We start from the raw sequence: 19445 nt of genomic DNA on the forward strand, positions 1-19445 counted from the left end.
GCCCCTTCGAACCCCGTGACGGCTGAGATACAAGTGATCGCTCACCCCGGCTTGAGCGAGCACAGGGCGGCATTACCCTTGGCCCGATCCAATGTGAGGCGCCATCTGATTTTACTCATCTTGGCAAGTCTTCATCCGTACCTAAGTCACTGTGGTCACTCATAGTATCAGGCATGAGGTCTGTGTGGAGGTGGTACCTTGGTCGATCACGGCAGCATGAGTTGACGTGTCTTGCCGCTATGCCAGTCTAGAGCAATCTACTGGGGCCAATTACTCGTACTTGCCGACACTCATGAGATCGAGCTCAACAGATCCACAGGTCCAAGTCCGATTGCTACGTATCCATCCTTCATCTTCTCGCTATACCACCATCATGGTCCCTGAATCACTTGTTCTTTACGCGAACTGTCGATCGCTGTGAGTTCGAAACGCGCGCACCGGGGAGCGAGAAAAGCTTCCAGACTATGACCGGCCACTACAATATTGTAAGCTTTGCTGTACACAAGGCATCCAGTGTGCATGCGGCACATCACGAAGTGACTTGACTTACTAACGTGGCCATTGATAGTGCTGGAGGGATGTGGGCGAGGAACATGACCGTCTCCTGCCAGTCCCTCCCGTCCGTCAGGATGTGGGCAGCTTCGGCTGCTATTGAGAGTGTCTGTCGTGTTCCCCACCACGCATTGAGTGCTTCGAAAGTCAATGGGATCCAACAAGCTGTAGCACCCCAGTAGACCAATCGGGTCTGCCACTTGCCAAGGCTTTGGGCTAGAGTGTCGACGTCCTTTGGAAGGCCCGCCGGCTTGGACTGAAGGACAAGACCTGCGCAGAGAACGAACATCCCTTCCATGACGAATTGGGTGTGTGCTGTGAGGGCAAGCCGCGGAAATGGTGCGATTGGGATGAGGAAGCCGTACAAAAGTCCAGTCCCGATCATGCTGGCCCCATTTTTGAGCAAGGACAGCGAGAGAGTATCTGACAAAGGCATATCGAACAGGGTTTGATGCTGGGACTTGTTACTGGAGAGACCTGACTGCTGTTATTATTTCTGTCTCGTACTGATCGACTTTTGACTAAATACGAAGGAAGCTCTCGGAATGCGACATGCCTAGTTGAGACGGCTTTATATCAATGAAGGCCACCCTCGGCCCTTCAATGAGTCTGTGCATTCGTGGTGCCACACGCGGGTTGATTTTGTGGAGTTGGCTATTGCGCGCCGAGCGTGGACTGGACCTGTCTATCCCCAGGAAGGAAAGTGTTGCTTGTACCTCCGTGCTGTCAATTGGAATGGTTCAAGGGTTAATAAGAAAGCCACCTCCAAGCAACAGTCGAAAACCAATCTTCTCCTGCCCACTGAGGTACACTGCCAAGTGCTCTCCAGCACTTAGCACTCTGGGTAAAGGTGCCAACGACACTAGCTGGTCGAGCTTCTCCAGCTGTGTAATGCCGAGATGCCAACTCGCCAGTTCTCCAGGTGGATACTTCAGCGTTGTAGCTCGGCGGCAGCGCGCTGGATGAACGATGCATCATTCGGCGTACACCTACACTTTCACCTCGCGACATGTCGCCAACGCAAACGATTCTTTCTGCACTGCCAGACCGTGGATTTCATCAATATAGCGGTGGCACTTCCTGCCTCAATTTCGCGCCAACGAAGTCACCAAGTCTGATCTGTCATCGGCATAACTTGGCCCAAGCTGAGCTGGTGCTATCGGGACCAGGGGCCGGCCTTGCTCTTGGAACGACATGAACCTGACTGCGCCAGGTGGCCTCGACCGTTTGCGAAGACAAAGGAACATTGCCAATATAACGAGTAGGACGGCTCCAAAACTTGCGCCCACCACAGCAGCGGTTATTTGGCCAACCTGGTGTCCCAACTCGCTCGTATCTTGGATCCGTTGAGCAGCAGCCATAGTCATTGTGCTGGGACCAGAATATGTCGTGGTCACCCAATCCGGTGCGGTAATCTGGGCAGGGGTGCTGATGCTCATTTGAACGGAGAACAGCTCAAACATGTCAGTGCCGCAGGCATAACTGTTGCCGTAGGGGAAACTGTATGTGTTGCACCATGTCGAAAAGGCTGACCAGTCCGTGCTTGTATGTTGTCAGCATAATTGTTGAACAACTACGATACTTGTCAGGTATGTTGATGGCCCTACCATTTCAGAATCATTTCGTTCGACTGACACGCCTCGTCACAGTTACCGTCAAAGTCATCACCATCGATACATGCTATAAGGTAATTGCATGAATCCAGGACGACTTTCCTTGATGATGTGGTGTGGTAGCTCGCACAGCATCCAACCACGTCCAATATTGACTGATAGCCGCAATACCCTCCGTTGGCGCAGGTGACAGGACTTGCTGCTCTAGCATCAGCAGGACCTCTGGAAAGCTACTACACGAGCAGACAGACACTTATTTCCATTTACATAACCACAAACTGAAGTCAAACTGCTCTGCTCGATTATCAGGCGTTTGTGTGGATGATATTTCGATGGTTGTGCAGTGGGCATCGGTGCAAGATCTCTCTGTATATTTCGCGGAAAGTCAATGGGCGTTTGGATAGGCACCCAACGCGCTGCCAGTGCCATTTCGGTTGTTGAGCAAAAGGAGTCCAGATCTCGGCCTGGCGAGAAAAGGACAGAGAGGGAAATACCCCGTGGATTGCTCGTCAATTCACTAATACCGCGATCCGTCGTTCATTATGACGGCGACGCGGGCAGGTCAGCATAAACACCATCTCGGGCACCTGGGTCAGGGTGCAGAGTCACAACTTTGAGGCTGAGGAGAAGGTCAACGCCTCTCCCAGCCCCAACGTGTCCCAGGCACCCAACAGGAAGTTTGCATTCAACCCTATGGAAGAGGTTGTCTGCTTCCTTGAACCGGGTAGACCTCCGTTGCTGACAGAAAGCGCGTTTGTGACCGTCGTTGCTACGATCCTTGGGTATACCTCGATCAAAGCCTCCCAACCATCTAGCTGACGCACATGTAGCATAATCGTCTTCCTGGCTGATACTTGGCTTCACATCACAACTTCGACAGTTTCTTTTGTCGAAATCAGCCCGATCACAGGGGCAGCAAACTACAGCCTCTTGCTCACGCCAGGCTGCTTGACATCGAACAATTCTCACGCCGCGGATGCTGAATTATGCAACCTAGGCTGGTCAGGGTCGGCGACATTCTTGGCCGATAGTGTCAAGTCTTTGCAGGTTCTTAACAAGGTCTCTGACACCATCGCCGTGTACAACAACGGTCCGGACCCGATATACCCCTACCTTGGAATCCCGATGTCAGGCGATATAGCAAGCCGTGACTATACTGCCACAACATTTGGCCTGAGGACCGAATGTAAGCCCTCGTCCAGGCAGTGCAATTTGAACGGCTTCAGTGGCGCATCGACGCCCTTTCATTGCACCAATGCATTCTACGGCGACCTTAAAACGACCGCCGACGGCTGGATATCCACTTACTTCTCCGACGCGGCAATGTCGTCCAACGAGACGTTCTATGGCGTTCAAAACCCCTATTATTACGCCATCGGCGCGCTCTTTGGCACCGTGCAGCCGGCGAGTCTGGAGCATGAAACGCAAATTGTAACGCCCATGCATGGGGGCATCGCGTTCATACTATCCTGCGCCATCGCCACGTACGACATCGAGTACGACTCGATCAACGGCACTGTGACGCGCTTTGTGGCCACTCTGAGCAATGCATCCGTGGCGAACGTCTGGCAATTACCCATGGCAGAGGCCCATGTTGCGCAGTCGAATCTACAGACCGCAGCATTGATCGCTGCGACCACTGCCACTAACGCGCAGGATCTCGCCGACCAGTACGCCCTCGCATACAGCAAGGCTGCGCTGGGTGTGGGGGCGCAGTCGGTTCAACTGGCTCCTGCGCTTGCGGTGCAACAACGGTCCTCGTTCCTCGTGACGAGGCTGCTGACGGCGCCGTTGTTCTGCTTGATCGCGGCTAATCTGGCGTTTGTGCTTCTGGGCACCGCACTGACGTATGTAGCAGTGTCGACGTCTGGAGGTGAGGTGCGGGACATTCAAGCACGGCTTAGCATTGTAGGACTGGTAGCGGACCGCTTCGAGGGGGACAAGGCCTCGTCGTCAGCGGTGGGGGTAGACCAGCTATTCGAGGAGCACCAGGGAAGTTCGAGTTCGGTGGTGGCGATCGAGCGCACCATGGCTGGCGGATATGCGTTTAGAACATGGTCAAAGATCGGCGATGAGATATAGACCATGATGGCCGCCTGTGGTTTGGTACTCAGATAAGGTACCTCGTAGGAACAGGACACTGGGCACAACGAGGACGACTAGAAGAAATCGAATCACGTGATTGACAATACTTGTAAATTTGTACCATCATGCACTTTTCGTCTCCGAACTCGAAAGCCTCTCGCTGGATCGATAAGTTCATCGTTCACTGTCCACACGGACCAAGCACCCGAGATTTACCATGATCACCTGTCTCGACGGAATGTCAAATTAGGATGAGTGGCTCTCGGTATCATACCTCGACGTCGTTCTCCCTTGGGACATCGGTGGTCACAGGCGTCCCAGCCTACCTTGTCACCCTTCTCCTGTAGTTAGACACCAGGATGGCCGAAGAATTCGACGACGCCGACTTCCTTGCTGCAGAGGCGGCTGTTCAGCGATCGGCGGCAGTACCTCCACGCACGGCGAGTCCTGCCACGAACAATGCATCAAAGGTGGTTCAACCGAAGCCGCAGGCAATGCCCAGCAGGCAAGGTCCCTCCGCGATTCTAGTCTCGACTCGACAGAAGGGTAACCCAATCCTGAATCATGTCAAGTCACTCCCTTGGGAGTACTCTGATATCCCTTGTGACTATGTTCTTGGTGCTACGACATGTGCATTGTTCCTGTCTCTGAAATACCATCGACTTCACCCAGAATACATTTACAGTCGCATCCGACAACTAGGCAAGCTGTACAACCTTCGCATCCTGCTGACCATGGTAGATATCACAAATCATGAGGAGGCGTTGAAAGAGTTGTCCAAGACATCTATGATCAACAACCTCACCTTAATCCTCTGCTGGTCGTCTCAAGAAGCCGGCCGCTATCTCGAACTCTTCAAATCCTACGAGCATGCCTCTCCCGCGTCCATTCGAGCACATCAAGCCGAAACCTACCAAGAAAGTCTGACGGAATTTGTCACGACTCCTCGAAACATCAACAAGACGGATGCTGCAAGTCTCATCTCAAATTTCGGTTCTCTTCGAGCAGCAGTCAATGCACACCCAGAAGAGCTGGCATTGGTACCAGGATGGGGAGAAAAGAAAGTCAAAGCATGGACTACAACAGTACGAGAGCCTTTCCGAGTCAAGAGAGCGGCAAAATCAAATGCAGTTCTACTGAGACAAGAGAGCACGATGTATTCAGAGGGCGACAGCACGCCGGCCTCGAGGTCAGAGAGTGTCCCAGCACCTATACCGATAAGCACCGTACCAAGTCTCAGCAGACAAGGCACGGTAGCTGGGCAACCTGTCAAAGCATCGGAGATTTCCAGAGGCCAGAAGCGGCCACGACTGGAGGAGCTTCAGATTGACGACGGTATCAACGAAGATGAGGCAGCCCTGCTTGCGATGGCCGAAGCAGACATCGATCTTGCCGATGCAGAGAAGCCGAAAGCTGCTCAAGCAGTTGCAAGGAAGGAACCCGAATTGAGTGAAGGTGTCATGGCCGCTTTGGCCAAACTACGGCAAAGCGGCTGAAAGAGAAATTGATGGAGGTAACGACTTCTATTATTACCATCCGACCCAGGCATCACGCTTAGTCGCTTTATCAGCATCCGTTATATTGCATCGGGGCACCCCAATTTACGACCTTCGGTCTGCGAAGAGGACCGGAATTTTCACAATATCAACTGAAGGTCGATCATTGGCGTTGTGCTGGACAGAAACGCACCAAAATCCCTCAGAACATGCCCCAAGATCGTCACAAGGACACTTTCCCGGAGCACCCACTCCTATTGGCGAAGCTCGCCTATCGCTTCCAGAAGCTTGACAAGGCGTGTTGCTAAATCTGGAGACAGCTCAAACTTTCGTGGCTCCCCACATCATCTTCACCCACAGCGTACCCCAGTGATATCCAACCCTTTTTAGGCTCCTGGAGTGAACTGAGAATGATGTTTACTGATGATATATCCTCCTTTCTTCTCGCGAGTCTGGATCGAATAGACGCACGTCTGTCTAGTCCTCTTCAGCCTAAACTTTACGGATCACAAATACTGCTCGTACGATGTCCTTTAGTGCGACAGGCCGTCTCGACCCGTCAACAAACCCCGAGTCCAAGGCAATGGACTCCCTTGCCAGCGGAGAGTCTTTCGGCATGGGACCGGCGAACCATTCACCGTTCAGATTCACCGACGACTCGATAATCTCTGTCCCAGTCATGAGACCGGAGGACGTCTCCCGTCAAGCTGTTTCAAATACACCTCCACCTTCGGACACGACGGATCATGGGAGGGAGAAAGCGCAAGGCAAGAAATTCTCTCTTTTTCCCCGCAGACATTCAAAAGATAAGTCGGGCGAGAACTTCACCATGCGCCAGATCCCTCGCCGCGAGTATCTGGCGCGATATGCGAAGGACGAGGAGGGCAGGTATATTGGCACCCAAGACCCGGCCGAAGACTGTATCCTTCATGGCGAAGATCTGGTCAGGTTCCGTGGCAAGCGGCAGGCGGACTTTCGCACCGAAATTCATGAAACCGAGGGCGCTGGGGGTGAGACGCCGGATGCTGACGATGGTGGGAAAAAGAATAAAAGAGGACTGCTTCGAGGACTGAGAGGGGCTGATGCCGGAGATGAGGTTATTCGCTGAGGCACCATAGTTCAGCCATATTCAAGCCAACTAGCAGGTGCACTTTCTAGTTCTGGCCTTGTACGATTTCTTGTACCATGTTCGCCATATTTAATGCCTTCGCAGTACTACTAGTAGTATTTGACTGGCGAAGCAGAGGAGACGAAGCGTAGCCGCGAAAGAATCAGAGGCCAGAGCAGAATATTACACTAATCGTCGGGTGGGAAGGACAGCTTCACTCGGGTCCAACCTGGCAAAGCAAGAATGCAATTCCTCACAGACTCCAAAATTTACTCATTTCCCATCCAGAGTCTCATTAAAACGTGAACCACAATGATTTCTCGCTCGTATGCAATAGAATGCGAACCACAGCCTGATGATGCAGGCCTGCATACAAAAGACAACGCCAGATCAAACCAAGCCACAAAATTGTACAGTACGTTATCTCCCGCAAAGAGCCACTACTGGCAGCTGTTACACCTTGAATGTCTTATACCCCTCGACCAAGCCATCGCTCGCCTTCGTAATGGCCACCCACTCCGGCGCGTAGTGTATAGCCTCGTCGAACGCGGGAATGACTCCAACTTGATTCACATCGCTCCACAGACACATGACCGTCCCGGTCATCGTGCCATTGCCTTTGGCCATCTTCTCACTGTTGCCATCATAGTCCGAACCAGGACCAGCCCATGAAACCTCAACCGTCCATGCACGGTCCCAGGTTCGGGACCACAGGCGGATCTCATTGCTTCCGCCTTCGGGCACGGGAGGGAATCTCTTGTCCTTCGACGCCTGGCCTTGGACTTGAAACGCGTCAATTGGTGAGTCAAACGTGATTTTGCATGCCCGTGTATCTTTGCCGTAGACCACGAAACGGGCGGCGTTCTCGCTGTCACTGTCATTCAGCTTGGTGACATTGAAGTTCATCCAGCTCTCGTATTGCTTCTCTGGCGGTATTGTCGAGCTTGGATTCGCCACATTGGGAGGTATTCCAGTCCAGGTGCATCTTTCGAGGTTATTGTTCGGCCCATATGGCGTGCACTCGAGCTCCTTCCCTGCGGCACTTGGTAGGTCGGCGATGGCATCACGAACGAATGGAGGTGCGCCAGCCAGTGAGACTGAGTTGTTTCCTCTATCGAGGTCGACTTGCTGAACGAAGAAGAGCTTCAACCTATTATCCGCCGAGAATGGGAACGCCGTCAGGTTGTAAACCAAAGTGCCTATCAGCACCAGGAGGAGAAAGCTCGGTACGTGCCAGGTGAACCGATGTAGAAAGGGAACCATGGGAGAGAGAAGTAGTATAGTGACAACAGCAATCATGATGTAGACCAAGAACATCGAACTTCCATCCTGACCGGTTTGGTGGAGGCCCTCGGTGGTGAGTAAACCTAGCTGGCCGATGATGATGAGGTTGATGGGCACGACCACAAGCATTTGTAGCAGCCACATCGAAGTCCATTGAGTTTTGCTCCATTCTTGTTCTTCGGGCAGACCACTCTTTTCGTCCTTGATTTTGGCAGCGGGGCTGGCTTCAGTTTCTTCGGGATGATACCCTTTGAAGGTTGAACGTCCTCCGCTTCTCAATAGCCTGGATCTCTCTGTCGGCTCTTCTTCGTTATTTTCAGCGTGCTCGTCGCCCTCTTCTTGCCCGGTTGTAGAGGTGCCATATCTCGCCCTCGAGCTACTGCGGGAGGGCGTCGTGGAGGATTCCTCTCCTACCTTGCCGCGACAATACTTTGATTTCGTCGGCAGCGAAAAGAGTTCGAGGTAGGCTAACCATGTGCCTAGGAAGAGAGTACCTGCGTATATGAGGACAAAATACACGCCCACCAGATGCAGGTGCTCCTCGAAAACGGTGGCAACCACCAGGAGCACCCACCATGCTAGCCACATCCAAGACAGCCCGTACGCACGGGTCAAAGATGAAGGTCTTCCGAAATCCGCCATTCGACACAAGAACCATGCCACGAAGACAAAAGACGAGATCATCATGCTCCATACCGCCCACTCACTGCTATGGGCAATGTATTGATTCTCCTTCATGAGAAGATAGGCTAGGGCAATTGGAGCTGCACAGGCCACAAGCAGTATCAGGGGGAAGCGGAAGAACCCACGCCAGCCATATAGGGAGACTTTGTCGTCTCCGTCCGCCATATGATACTCTCTCGACCCGGAGAAGAGGTAGAATTTGTCGACACGGTAAAGTAGCACCAGCGTGAGAAGAAGGATGATAGGCCCTGCAACCAGCAGTGTTACGGAAAGGGCAAAGAACGTGTGGGCTTGCAAGACTGCAAAAGCTCGACCAAAGACGTCAAACCACAGAGCAGTACTCCCAGGTGTATGTCCTGGTTCAAGGTTTGTCGTCAATGAAGCAGACGTCAAGGCTTTCGTTGTAGCCACCGCCGCTGACAGCATATGCCAGAGAGAGGCTTTACCGGTATGACGAGAGTCATCTTGATCGGTATGGTATCGCGCTCGTGGTCCGATGAAAGCAACATCCAGTCCACGGTACCCGAGTTTCCCATTGAAGACCACATAATCTGTCTGACTGCGAACGAGGCCCCGGTTGAACCCGTCTGCGGAGGTAGAAGAACCGAATGGATACTTCGAGTGAGCATATGCTTTCGTCACAGCGTCGTCGGTACTTCGGAAAAGAGCAGCTCTCCCACCAGCCCCAGCACCTTCGAGATTGAGAAAGGTGCTGACCACCTTCGACATCGGGTGCTGTGCGAAAACGCTGGCTCCATTGAGAAAATCCTCTTCGCCGTTGTTCAAGAGAAGAACCACGCCATTCTTTGGTTTATTTCCCGGTGTGCTGAAATACTTCACCAGCTGAAGGACACAAACAACTCCAACACCATCATCTGTAGACCCAAAGCCTGTTGATACGCTGTCATAGTGAGCATTCACAAGTACAGCATTGCGGGCAGAAGGCTTTGCGTGTGAGTCTAGCCACCACTCTGCTGGATCGTCTTCAGTGCCCCGGATGTAGACTATAAGGTTCGTACCCTCAAAGTAGACGCTCACTCCAGCTGCACGCGGTATTCCACCTGATGAGTAAGTCAAGTTGGACGTATTGTCTTCGAAGATATAGGCGGCAGGAGAGCTTGCCGAGGAGTACGAGGAGGCAGCAGCGTTCGCTTTCAGAATGGACTCGATTCGAGACAGAAGCCAGTCGTGGACCTGATCGTTGTGGTGGGTGTTATAGGGATGGCGGGCGGAGGTGAGGAGCTGCAAATCGTTCCATGCTTCCGTCAGGTTTACGCCGTGTACTGGGGTAGGAGAATGAGGAGGAGATGGGACGCCAGTATGAATAACAATCAGAGCGACGGCGATTGCGAGGTAGACTATGGTGGTAAGGATAGTCACGGGCCAGCGAGTGAAACCGATAGGATTGGAGAGCCTAGCCATGGCGTACGACAAAGAGCGGTTTCAAGACATGAGGGAGCGTGAGAAATACTCCTTGCACTGGGATCAAGAAGGATGAGGATGGAGATGAAGATGGAGATGCAATTGTCTGAAGGATTCGAGGCTGCGATTCCAAAATGTTGGTTTCTTGAAATCATGGTGGACATGAGTTCCCCGCAATAGAAGGTAGTGATTGATGAACAGAAGAAGCTGCACATCATCTCGCATTGACGAACGCGTCGCCCAGCCACTCATGATCCAGGCGCTACTTTAGGCACCAATGGGCATCCCAGGTCGCGTTTAGGCTAGGTGACCCCCCATGACGCCCCTAGAAGAATAGGCTATCTCTGGATCATCTCGTAACAACGTAATTCTTGAAATCTCGCGTCTTGACGCCACGCTCAAACATGATATCCACTTCTTGATAGGTCCTTCCTTTCCTGTAACCCACCCAGTCAGTAAGCGTTAAGAAGGGGCAACAACCAAAAGAACACTCACAGTTCAGGAACTCGGAAATAAGCCCATGTCAAGCAGAGAACAGCAAGTCCACCAAAGAAGAACCCGAGTTTGCCTCGCATATTGGCCTGGTCCGCATTAATCATGTATGGAATGGCGACGGTCATCACAATTCCAGCCATGGCTTGTGCCGCAGTCGCCAACGCAATGGTCTTGCTGCGTACTCTCGTGGCCGAAACTTCACACAGAAGCACAAAGCATACAGGACCAATCGAAATATCGTAAATGAAATTCCAGATGACCATAAGAACAGATTCGGCCCAGGCAATCGACGGCCTGTTGTCATAGTTGGGCGCACAGTCGAGGATGCCAATGATGAACTGAAGGAGAGCCAGCAATGCGAGGCCATAATTGTAGATTTTGCGCCGGCCGAAGTGAATCAGTAGGATCCAAGAACAGCAAGTCCCCACAAAGCCTACGGCCAGGAAGCCAACGCCCATGTTGAAGGCTTGATCGGTGGGGAGTCCAGCGACTGATTCCGTCAGCATCTATGACGGAGACGATCACCAGAGAACACTTACGCGTGAAAAAATAGGTGGCATATCCCACCAGGTAAATGCCGGAAAGAACCTGGATTGTGTAGACTCCGACCGCGATTTCAGTTCTCCGTCTGTTGATCTTCTTGAAACAATCGAGGTACGTCGAGCCGGTTTCGATCTCCCTTTCTAGTCTGTCGGTTTCGATTATAATGGCCAACGTAGGCTTCACATCGACCGTAGGAGAAGCAAGTCGCCTAAGCGCCCGTTCAGCATCTTCGAATCGGCCCTGTCGCTGCAGCCACCATGGGCTGTAACTCTCCAGTAAGCAAGGACACGTGCATAGAGGAGTGAACGCACCTCTCCGGGGCGAATGGTAGTCCAATCAGTATCACCAACGGCCACACCTTACCAAGCGTCAGAGAAAAAGGAAGACTGCCTCGATATATCAGTGACTCACCCATTGCACCGCAAAGGGTGCACTGTATGCCCAGTGCGTGTCAAGCTTCTGAGTACCAGCAATGACTCCATTGGCAATGAGTTGGCCCGTGACAAAGCCTAGAGAATATTAGCAAAGCTTCTGGAAGGACATGGCGTGGTAAGTCGAACATATGTTCGTGCAAGACGTGAGTACGCCTCGAAGAGCAAGTGGACACACTTCTGATGCATAGGCTGGCGCAATGACCGCGTACGAGCCTAGCACTAATCCGCCGAGAAGTTCTCCCGCAATCAAGACCGGAAGTGATCTTGCAAAGAATTGAATAAAGATGAAGCCAGTAGTCAGGACGACACAGGCTCCAAAGGTCTTCTTCCGGCCGAACCACTCCATTGGATAGCCGGCACAAAAGGCGCCCACTACCTGGCCAATGGGTGATCCCATTGACAAGCCTGTCTGCCACGGCGCCGATATGATCCAGTTGCCGTCATAAAGGTACCCAAAATCCCGCTGAAATTTGGGAGTCGCATAGAGCTGTCAAAGTATAAGCCAGGCCGCCGAGATACGTGTTGGAAGATACCATACCTGACCCAACAGCTGAGGGTCGAAAGCGCACCTGTAGATCAAATGTCAGATTCTTGTCGACTCTAGCATATCCATTTGACTTTACATAATCACCCCTAGCGAGAAGAACAACGACCAGAAGACGGCCGATGGATAAAGCTTTGCAGCTTGCCAGAATCCGCGGCCATGCTCTTCGTCGGTAGCAATGCGAGCCTCAGCCTGTATATCGTCGATGGAAGCAGTTGCAATCAGGCCAGCAGGGTCTTTGGTGTTCTCAATGTCTTTATCCGTACCTGGAGATGCCATAGTGAGCTTTTGTGGACTCGAGTCTGTAGGAATGGGAACGTAGGACGTGCAATGTGGTTTCGGGGAGAAAGATAGGCTGATATAGGAATCTGGCGCTTCGGCATTATCAAAGCTGATCCGCAAAGGCGATGGCCTCTATCAGTTCAAATCTCGGACTTGACCCCTCTTGGTGATAGCGAGGTGCAACAACCCTGCAGGATGGTGTAGGGTCTGATGCTTCGGTTATGCTTTGATATGTCCAGATATTGGTTTGAATTGCTGGTCACCAGCCGGGGTTTCGCTTAGAATGAACCTACCAGTGTCATTGCGTCGCGTGCTATTCGACCGAAGGAGCGGTGCTTGCTCATCTAACCCTCCTAGGCCAGCCATTCCTCAGAATAGTTGCTCCCCCTTGGTCTAGCCCACCCAGTCGGGAGCACGCAGGACAAGCTGGCTTCTGTGCATTAGCGGCCTTGGGCGATAAGAATGCCAGCACGAGGGATCGCCATCCACCAGCAGAGGAGAAGAAGATCGGCCCGCATTCAGTGAAGCGGGGATGTGCGACGATTACGGATAAATGGGCTCGATGGTCACCGTTACATCGAAGGAGGAGAAAGTTGGAGAGAGCATTTTGAAGCCAGATAGAAGTTGCAAGGTTGATATGCGTTGGTCATCTGACACGGCACTGTGGTCACTTTGCTACTGGTAAGCGACCCGGCGAGTATTGTCACAGTTGGTTGATATACAGTCGAGCACTTGACATCGAAGTGTAGCTTGTATGACGAGGCTTTTGCGGCTAATACGCCACCGTACTATGTACGGAGAAGCACAAGGTCTTGAGAGACAATCGCAATGGGGCCGACATCCCGCGTCCACCTCTTCGTATCATACCAGGTACCTTTGAATAAAATCAGCAATGACATACTCATGTTATCGCAACGACCTTGAGAGTCTTCACCTCGTGATTGTCTTGATATGCACCCTCGAAAGAAACTCCGGCGTGCAGTACATAGCTGTCTCGAATGTCGGTATCCTCCCTCACTGTTACGAATCGCACCTCAATTCTTGCTGACCTTCTAGCAGGTCGGCGGCGGAAGATTCGCTGTGATTTGACTACAATCAGTCCAATACTTGTTCCAACTGCGCAACACGCAACATCTCCTGCGAGAAAGTAGCAAATGAATCGACCGAATCGGACGTGCACGCTCTGCAAGCGAGGCTGCAGAGGGTAGAGGGTATTCTGGATAATTTGAGGAATCAAGAAATTACGGGTGTCCAGCCTGGTGCTTTTACAGCCTTTCGGTCCAGAACCTGGTCTGGGCAGCACGCCGATAGATCCTAATGACAAACCACCGCTTATTTCCCTCTTCGACAATGCCATCGTAGGCTATCACAACCCAATCTGAAGGTGCATTCTGACTTGACTAGTTTGGGAATCAAGACCGGTCCCCTTCAACACATGGCGCTGAAGCCACGATGTCTGTCCCAACCGCTGACGGCTCTGGATATGAGCGAAATAGTAAGCTACGCCTCACTTTGCTCAGTCTTTTACCCTCTCAACATGACGCCGACTTAATCGCTACCTCCACGAATGCGTGGGGTCTCAGGCATGTGCTGGATGCTGCAAGTCATCGCCTCTTTGAGAGCGAGAAGGACCAGGCCGCTTTGGACCTCGCATCTGTTTCGGAAGGCACACCTGTTGACATTGCACGAAGTCTGCTATATTTAGCAGTATGCCTGCAACAGCTTCCACCTGAGTTTGATTGCAGCAAGTTGCAGATCACGGGTACGATTGATGATGCTCTACGCAAGTACCTCACAACCGTGGGGGATCTTGTCACTTGCAAGGACGACTTGGCATGCTCGACGGAGGGGCTAGAATGCTTGCTCCTCCAAGCGCTGTTCTACATCAACAACAGCAATCTTCGTCGGGCATGGCTGGCCGGACGTCGAGCTGTTAACATCGCGCAGTTTCTTGGATTCCACAGACGCTACTTAAGTTTCGTACGGGGACGCAACAAAGCCGAAGAAAAGGAGGCCGAGAAGCAAAAGGCCTTGATGTGGATGAAGGTAATTATGGTTGATCGATACCTTGCGCTTCTCTTGGGACTTCCGTGCAGTGTTGGGGATGATTGTTTCGGTGAATGGAGAGATGTCCAGGAGCCTATTGAAGACATTGGCGACGTCTTGGGGCGGAGACTATGCCTTCTCGCTGGTCTCATTACAACGCGCAACCAAAAGGAGCTGCCCCAGAGCTATACCTCGACTCTAGAGATTGACGAACAGCTCGAACAGCTCGCAAAGGAGTCACCTGAGAGCTGGTTCTCCATCCCACCATTGTCGCCTGGAGTACGCTCGACCGAAAATGCCGATGCCATTGATCTGGTCGCAAATCAAATGTGGTATTTCCAACTCATCCAAATGCTGCACCTTCCATTCATGCTCCGGTCTTTCCAAGAGTAGAGATATGAGTATAGCAGGACTAGCTGTCTGACTGCATCAAAGGAGATACTTCTACGATATCTCGCTATTCGCACCACTGATAACACTCAACTCCATGCCAGGGTGGTAGATTTTACCACTGTGGTCGCCTCAGTCATTCTCATCCTGAACTTGGTCGGATGTGCTCGGAATGGCGAGCTCCCACATGCTGAGCGAACGCAGAAAGATAGTGATTTGAGGCTGGTGAGTCAAGTCCTCGAGTCGATGCGACTTGTGGCTCGTGGCAGAAGAGAACTCATGGCTCGTCAAGGAGTCCAGGTTATGGAAGCACTACTTGCAATTGACACTACCAGTATCAGCGTGGAAAACCCAATAAGGCTGACCGTACCCTTCATTGGCTCAGTTACCGTCTTCAGAAACAGGCCTTCTGAGGTCGCTCTCCAGAAACCATCAAATCACGGCAATGATTTCGATGTGCCTGACCACGCAAATCCGACGCCCCCTGGTTTTGCGGAACACTTTTATACCTTGCATGAATTGTACTTCGAGCAAACCACCACGTCCGAGCCAAGTTGGTTCCCTCCTCTTGAGGCTTGGGATTTTGACAGCTTCAACGATACAAGCGGTCGAGATTCGTGGAGTCTTTGGGACGTTACTGGCTGAAATCTTGACAGATAGGCATCGCTTGTCATCATCCAGGATGTTTTGGGTGGAGATTCCTCTCTCGGCCGAGGACTCCGAGCAACCTTGAAACTCTCCCACCAAACGTCTCTTATTGGAAGACAGCTCCACTAGATGTACAGTTGTCCAGCTTCGAGTGTCGGTGATCACTTCTGACTAGTTAGGTTATCTTCTGAGGAAGTCGCTCCACGCTGTCTTCTGATCCCCATTTGTATCATTCATCGTGAAGTCTTGCCATGACGGTTCGACCTAATAGTCATTCTTTTCGTCCTATTTGCCCAGGCTTGATCGGAATCCATGAGAGGGAGAATAGCCACTTTAAATTCTGATAGTCAGGCCGCCCTTTGAGATCAACGCCAAGGTCGCGGCTGTGGATTATCGTTTCACCGTGCCAACGGTGTCAGCCTCAGTCAGCCTCAGTATTACGGAGTACTACGGATGTAGTACCTAGTCATATGTCTAACCGAGGCCGTCGATCACCAACCGTACAATTCTTTTTGATCCTAAAGTTCAAGAAAAGCCAGCCGTCTTGAGACACGGAAGATCTCCAGCGCTGGAGAAAGCGTTTTCCTAAGTGGCAACGGAATGGCCGAAGCTATTCTATTCCCGTCACAGCCTATGTTCATGGTGGACCGGGGCTGGCAGCGCAGTCGGAAGAAGAAGACCAAGAACACGGTCCGCGTTGCTGAATCGGAAGTCCAAATAAATGGTGTCCCTGAAATCACGATCACACTGGCGAAGCCCAGGTCCTCTAAATCCAAAAGCCTGACCAGGACTGCCGAAGTCCAGCAGCGAAATGTCAAGGCACAGTCCATGGAGCATGAGCCTCCAACATCGAAGCAGAAGCATGTAAGCAGGACCGCGAAGCAGGTAACGGCTAGGACCAAGACGCAAAGATTAGGCCAGACATCAACAACATTGGCGAACGCAGTCCCGACATCGGATCTTCGGCGTCCATCCGTGCTGAGCATCGGTATGACTGGTAGTTCATCATCGCTGTATACGGTCATAGATCCTGAGGTCAGTGATTTCCAGAGATTTATCAATTACTGTAAGCCCACAAATCATCTCATCACGCAAATCTCATCAAGGCTGACGGTGAGGCACAGATCCGACCCGCCTAGCTTCTGCCTTGTTGCCCGTTAGTAAACATGTCCGATTCAACTCAAACCCGATTCAGGACGTATGGTTCCCAGCAGCCATGAACGACGAGGTCCTACTTCACGTCATTCTGTTCTGCTCGGCTTTACATCAATCTTGCATGTTGGACTGTTCTGACTTTAGCGACTCAAAAGTCCTTCTCAAAGTCATCCTCGACCGACTCAACCGCCGCATGCAAGCTCGCAGATATTCCGACGAAACGATAGGCGCCATCTCATGTCTGGCGCTCTGCGAAAACCAGTTGGGCAATCACGCCAAGTGGGCCATGCATACTACAGGCATGTCTGAAATGATCCAAAGCAGAGGAGGAATTGCCGCCATCCCCGAGGAAATGCAGTTGAAGCTTTACCGAGCAGATATCATCGGGGCCGTGGATACGCTATCATCTCCGCGCTTGCCGCGCCCGATCAGGACGTCAAAGTCTCTCTACCGCGCCATTAACGTCGACATACCGCCAACTGTGTCCCTGATCAGCGAGCTGGCTGATGCCGATTTAACACCCAATCTGTTCGACATCTTCATCGACTTGTCCTACTTCTGCCAAGCTCTGAACGTCGCAGCCAAAACTCAGATCGCCGTTGACTCCAGGACATACGAAGAGGATGTGTTCTGCATACAGTACGACCTGATCACCTCTGTTAGAGCTAGCCAGAGAGGCATCGAGTGCGCTTGCCGACTTGCGGCACTGGTGTTCATGCAGAGCATCATGAAGGAAATACCCTTCATCAAGACATCCTCCGGTATTATATCGAGAGAACTCCAGCGTTCACTATGGTGCCTGGAGGTAGAGCGCGAACCTGGCAGCTTGATTTTCTGGACCCTGGTCATGGGTGCTTTGGTCTCGTCTAGGACAAACGAGAAGGAATGGTACCGAGACAAGCTAAGAGCAATGGCAAGCTGGCCTGGCAATTTGGTCAATTGGCAGAACGCGAAAGCCAAACTGCAAGAGATAGTATGGATCGAAAGTCTCCAGGATCCTTTCGGACAGCAGCTCTGGCATGAAGTCTTTGGATGCTCCTAAGAGCTCAGCAATCGAGCGATCTCTGGGACAAAGTTCGCCACTATCACGCAGGTAAGATTGAGGAAGGATGTGAAAGCACCATTACATTTAGCTGCAAGCTATGTCTTTGAGTGGCCGGATCCATCGTGAAAATCAGGACTGCATTCCGACAGTTTGTGCCGTCCCTCAGTGCAGATGCACACTACAATTTCGGCACCAGGTGGTCGTATTCCGTCCCATCGAGGAACATATTGACGTGTGCCGCATACAGCTCCGGGTACTGCCACAAAAATCCATGTCCAGCACGAGGGTATATGACCAACTGCGCATGAGCAATCTGTGTCATCAACTCCCAGCTGCGGCTCGATGGGATCAGCGTGTCGTTGTCACCATTAGCCACGAGGACCGGCATCTTGAGCTCTTTGAGCCTGTCGAATGACCCACTGGGCGTCGCCCTGAAAGACTCTATAGCGGCGGCCATCTGCCTCTTCGCCCCTCCATCGCGTTCTAGAAGGTCCAGAACAAGGGCTTCAGCCGTGCGTTCCTGGACTCGGGCCCAGTACTTGTCGAATGCCGCACGGCCCTGGTCGTCGTCGTAAAAGAACGAAAATGCCAAAGCCTTGCGCCCTTCTTCCGTGGTGACGGCTTCGGACAGTGCCTTTACCGGTTCGGGTGCAGCATTCTCGCGAGGCCAGACGACTCCGGCGATGTGTTCTGCAGAGGGAGTCGAGGCGCTTGTTCCGCTGAGGATCAATCTGCGGACGAGGTGCGGTGCTGTTAGCGCGACGTACTGCGCGGCATAGCCGCCCATCGAGAAGCCCATGAAATCGACTTGTTTGAGACCGAGGGCCTCCATGAACGCGATCGCCTGGTCGGCCCAGCCTTGGAAGGTCTCGGGGACGTCGCCGGTGCTGCGGCCCACGCCGGCGTTGTCGAAGAGGATGACTTCGCGAGACTTGGCGAGGGCGTTGACGAACAATGGGTCCCAGAGGTCCATGTTGGCTCGGTAGTGGATATGCATTACCAGTGGGGTACCGATCGACCAGCCGATGCGGCGGTAGGCGAAGCGGACGCCATTCGCGGCCTTCACGTATTGAGTGGTTGCTGTCTGAGCCGTGGCCATTGTCAAGGTGTGTTGGTCAAGGGTGACTTCTTCGAGCTTGAGTCAAGGAGCTGAAGTGGATTCTGGGAATTGACTTTCTCCCAAGGGCAGATCAATGTTCTTATATGTGTGTTCCATTTGGAATCATTCCCTGCCCACCATATGGCAGATGTCCCTCAACTTTCGAACTTGCAAATACGTACGGAGTGTCTTTCCCGAGATTGACAACGAACCGGTGGACTGTTTGAAAAGGAAATAAATGCACCTTTACAGAGTCAGGAACATCCATTTGGACACCAGCCGGTTGACGGCGATGGCGTCTTGAGCCAAAAAACCCAACCCCCCAAAAAGGAAATATTCGCACCAGAAAGGAAGTGCTTTCTGCTGCTTTATGCTCCGCTGTAGATGCTGCGCCGGCGGTCAAATGCTCGCCCATATCATGCTAGTCAACTACAAATACTTGTCTAGCTGCCACAACTTCGCCAGCTTGTCACTTAGGGACTGCTCCAGCTCCAGGGCAAGTACAAAGAGGCCGAGGAGG

At 52.2% G+C, this 19445-nt stretch overlaps 9 protein-coding genes across 9 annotated transcripts; 5 read left to right on the forward strand and 4 right to left on the reverse strand.

Moving 5' to 3' along the window:
- Positions 1–20: 20 nt before the first annotated feature.
- On the reverse strand, positions 21–1059 carry PV05_08174 (uncharacterized protein). The gene is made up of 3 exons (XM_013457674.1): positions 551–1059; positions 198–475; positions 21–141 (listed from the first exon to the last, which is right to left on the reverse strand). Exons 1-2 carry the CDS (start codon positions 986–988, stop codon positions 386–388), a joined length of 528 nt encoding a protein of 175 aa, XP_013313128.1. The 5' UTR covers positions 989–1059; the 3' UTR covers positions 21–141; positions 198–385.
- A 1799-nt stretch (positions 1060–2858) lies between these two features.
- On the forward strand, positions 2859–4247 carry PV05_08175 (uncharacterized protein; the record flags this gene model as incomplete). The annotated part of the gene is made up of 2 exons (XM_013457675.1): positions 2859–2947; positions 2996–4247. The coding sequence occupies 2 exons, from the start codon at positions 2859–2861 to the stop codon at positions 4245–4247; spliced, it is 1341 nt and encodes a 446-aa protein (XP_013313129.1).
- A 362-nt stretch (positions 4248–4609) lies between these two features.
- On the forward strand, positions 4610–5746 carry PV05_08176 (uncharacterized protein; the record flags this gene model as incomplete). The annotated part of the gene is made up of 1 exon (XM_013457676.1): positions 4610–5746. The coding sequence occupies one exon, from the start codon at positions 4610–4612 to the stop codon at positions 5744–5746; it is 1137 nt and encodes a 378-aa protein (XP_013313130.1).
- A 526-nt stretch (positions 5747–6272) lies between these two features.
- PV05_08177 (uncharacterized protein) lies at positions 6273–6854 on the forward strand (the record flags this gene model as incomplete). The annotated part of the gene is made up of 1 exon (XM_013457677.1): positions 6273–6854. The coding sequence occupies one exon, from the start codon at positions 6273–6275 to the stop codon at positions 6852–6854; it is 582 nt and encodes a 193-aa protein (XP_013313131.1).
- Positions 6855–7307: 453 nt separating this feature from the next.
- PV05_08178 (uncharacterized protein) lies at positions 7308–10244 on the reverse strand (the record flags this gene model as incomplete). The annotated part of the gene is made up of 1 exon (XM_013457678.1): positions 7308–10244. One exon carries the CDS (start codon positions 10242–10244, stop codon positions 7308–7310), a length of 2937 nt encoding a protein of 978 aa, XP_013313132.1.
- A 349-nt stretch (positions 10245–10593) lies between these two features.
- Positions 10594–12539, reverse strand: PV05_08179 (uncharacterized protein; the record flags this gene model as incomplete). Its single annotated transcript, XM_013457679.1, has 8 exons — positions 10594–10681; positions 10740–11229; positions 11279–11544; positions 11594–11640; positions 11694–11791; positions 11843–12203; positions 12255–12285; positions 12340–12539. The coding sequence occupies 8 exons, from the start codon at positions 12537–12539 to the stop codon at positions 10594–10596; spliced, it is 1581 nt and encodes a 526-aa protein (XP_013313133.1).
- Positions 12540–13427: 888 nt separating this feature from the next.
- Positions 13428–15623, forward strand: PV05_08180 (uncharacterized protein; the record flags this gene model as incomplete). Its single annotated transcript, XM_013457680.1, has 4 exons — positions 13428–13542; positions 13602–13900; positions 13947–14920; positions 15005–15623. Exons 3-4 carry the CDS (start codon positions 13995–13997, stop codon positions 15621–15623), a joined length of 1545 nt encoding a protein of 514 aa, XP_013313134.1. The 5' UTR covers positions 13428–13542; positions 13602–13900; positions 13947–13994.
- A 603-nt stretch (positions 15624–16226) lies between these two features.
- Positions 16227–17823, forward strand: PV05_08181 (uncharacterized protein; the record flags this gene model as incomplete). Its single annotated transcript, XM_013457681.1, has 2 exons — positions 16227–16692; positions 16751–17823. 2 exons carry the CDS (start codon positions 16227–16229, stop codon positions 17821–17823), a joined length of 1539 nt encoding a protein of 512 aa, XP_013313135.1.
- A 181-nt stretch (positions 17824–18004) lies between these two features.
- PV05_08182 (uncharacterized protein) lies at positions 18005–18925 on the reverse strand (the record flags this gene model as incomplete). The annotated part of the gene is made up of 1 exon (XM_013457682.1): positions 18005–18925. One exon carries the CDS (start codon positions 18923–18925, stop codon positions 18005–18007), a length of 921 nt encoding a protein of 306 aa, XP_013313136.1.
- Positions 18926–19445: the final 520 nt, after the last annotated feature.

Source organism: Exophiala xenobiotica (assembly GCF_000835505.1).
Source record: "Exophiala xenobiotica strain CBS 118157 unplaced genomic scaffold supercont1.5, whole genome shotgun sequence".
Classification (NCBI taxonomy): Eukaryota; Fungi; Ascomycota; class Eurotiomycetes; order Chaetothyriales; family Herpotrichiellaceae; genus Exophiala; species Exophiala xenobiotica.

Bases quoted from the DNA above. Each gene is read 5' to 3' on its own strand.
- PV05_08174 (XM_013457674.1), bottom strand. From the start codon at position 988: ATGCCTTTGTCAGATACTCTCTCGCTGTCCTTGCTCAAAAATGGGGCC. The intron at 476-550 runs GTAAGTCAAGTC...ACAATATTGTAG, and splicing joins CACTATCAATGGCCACGTTA to TGGCCGGTCATAGTCTGGAA.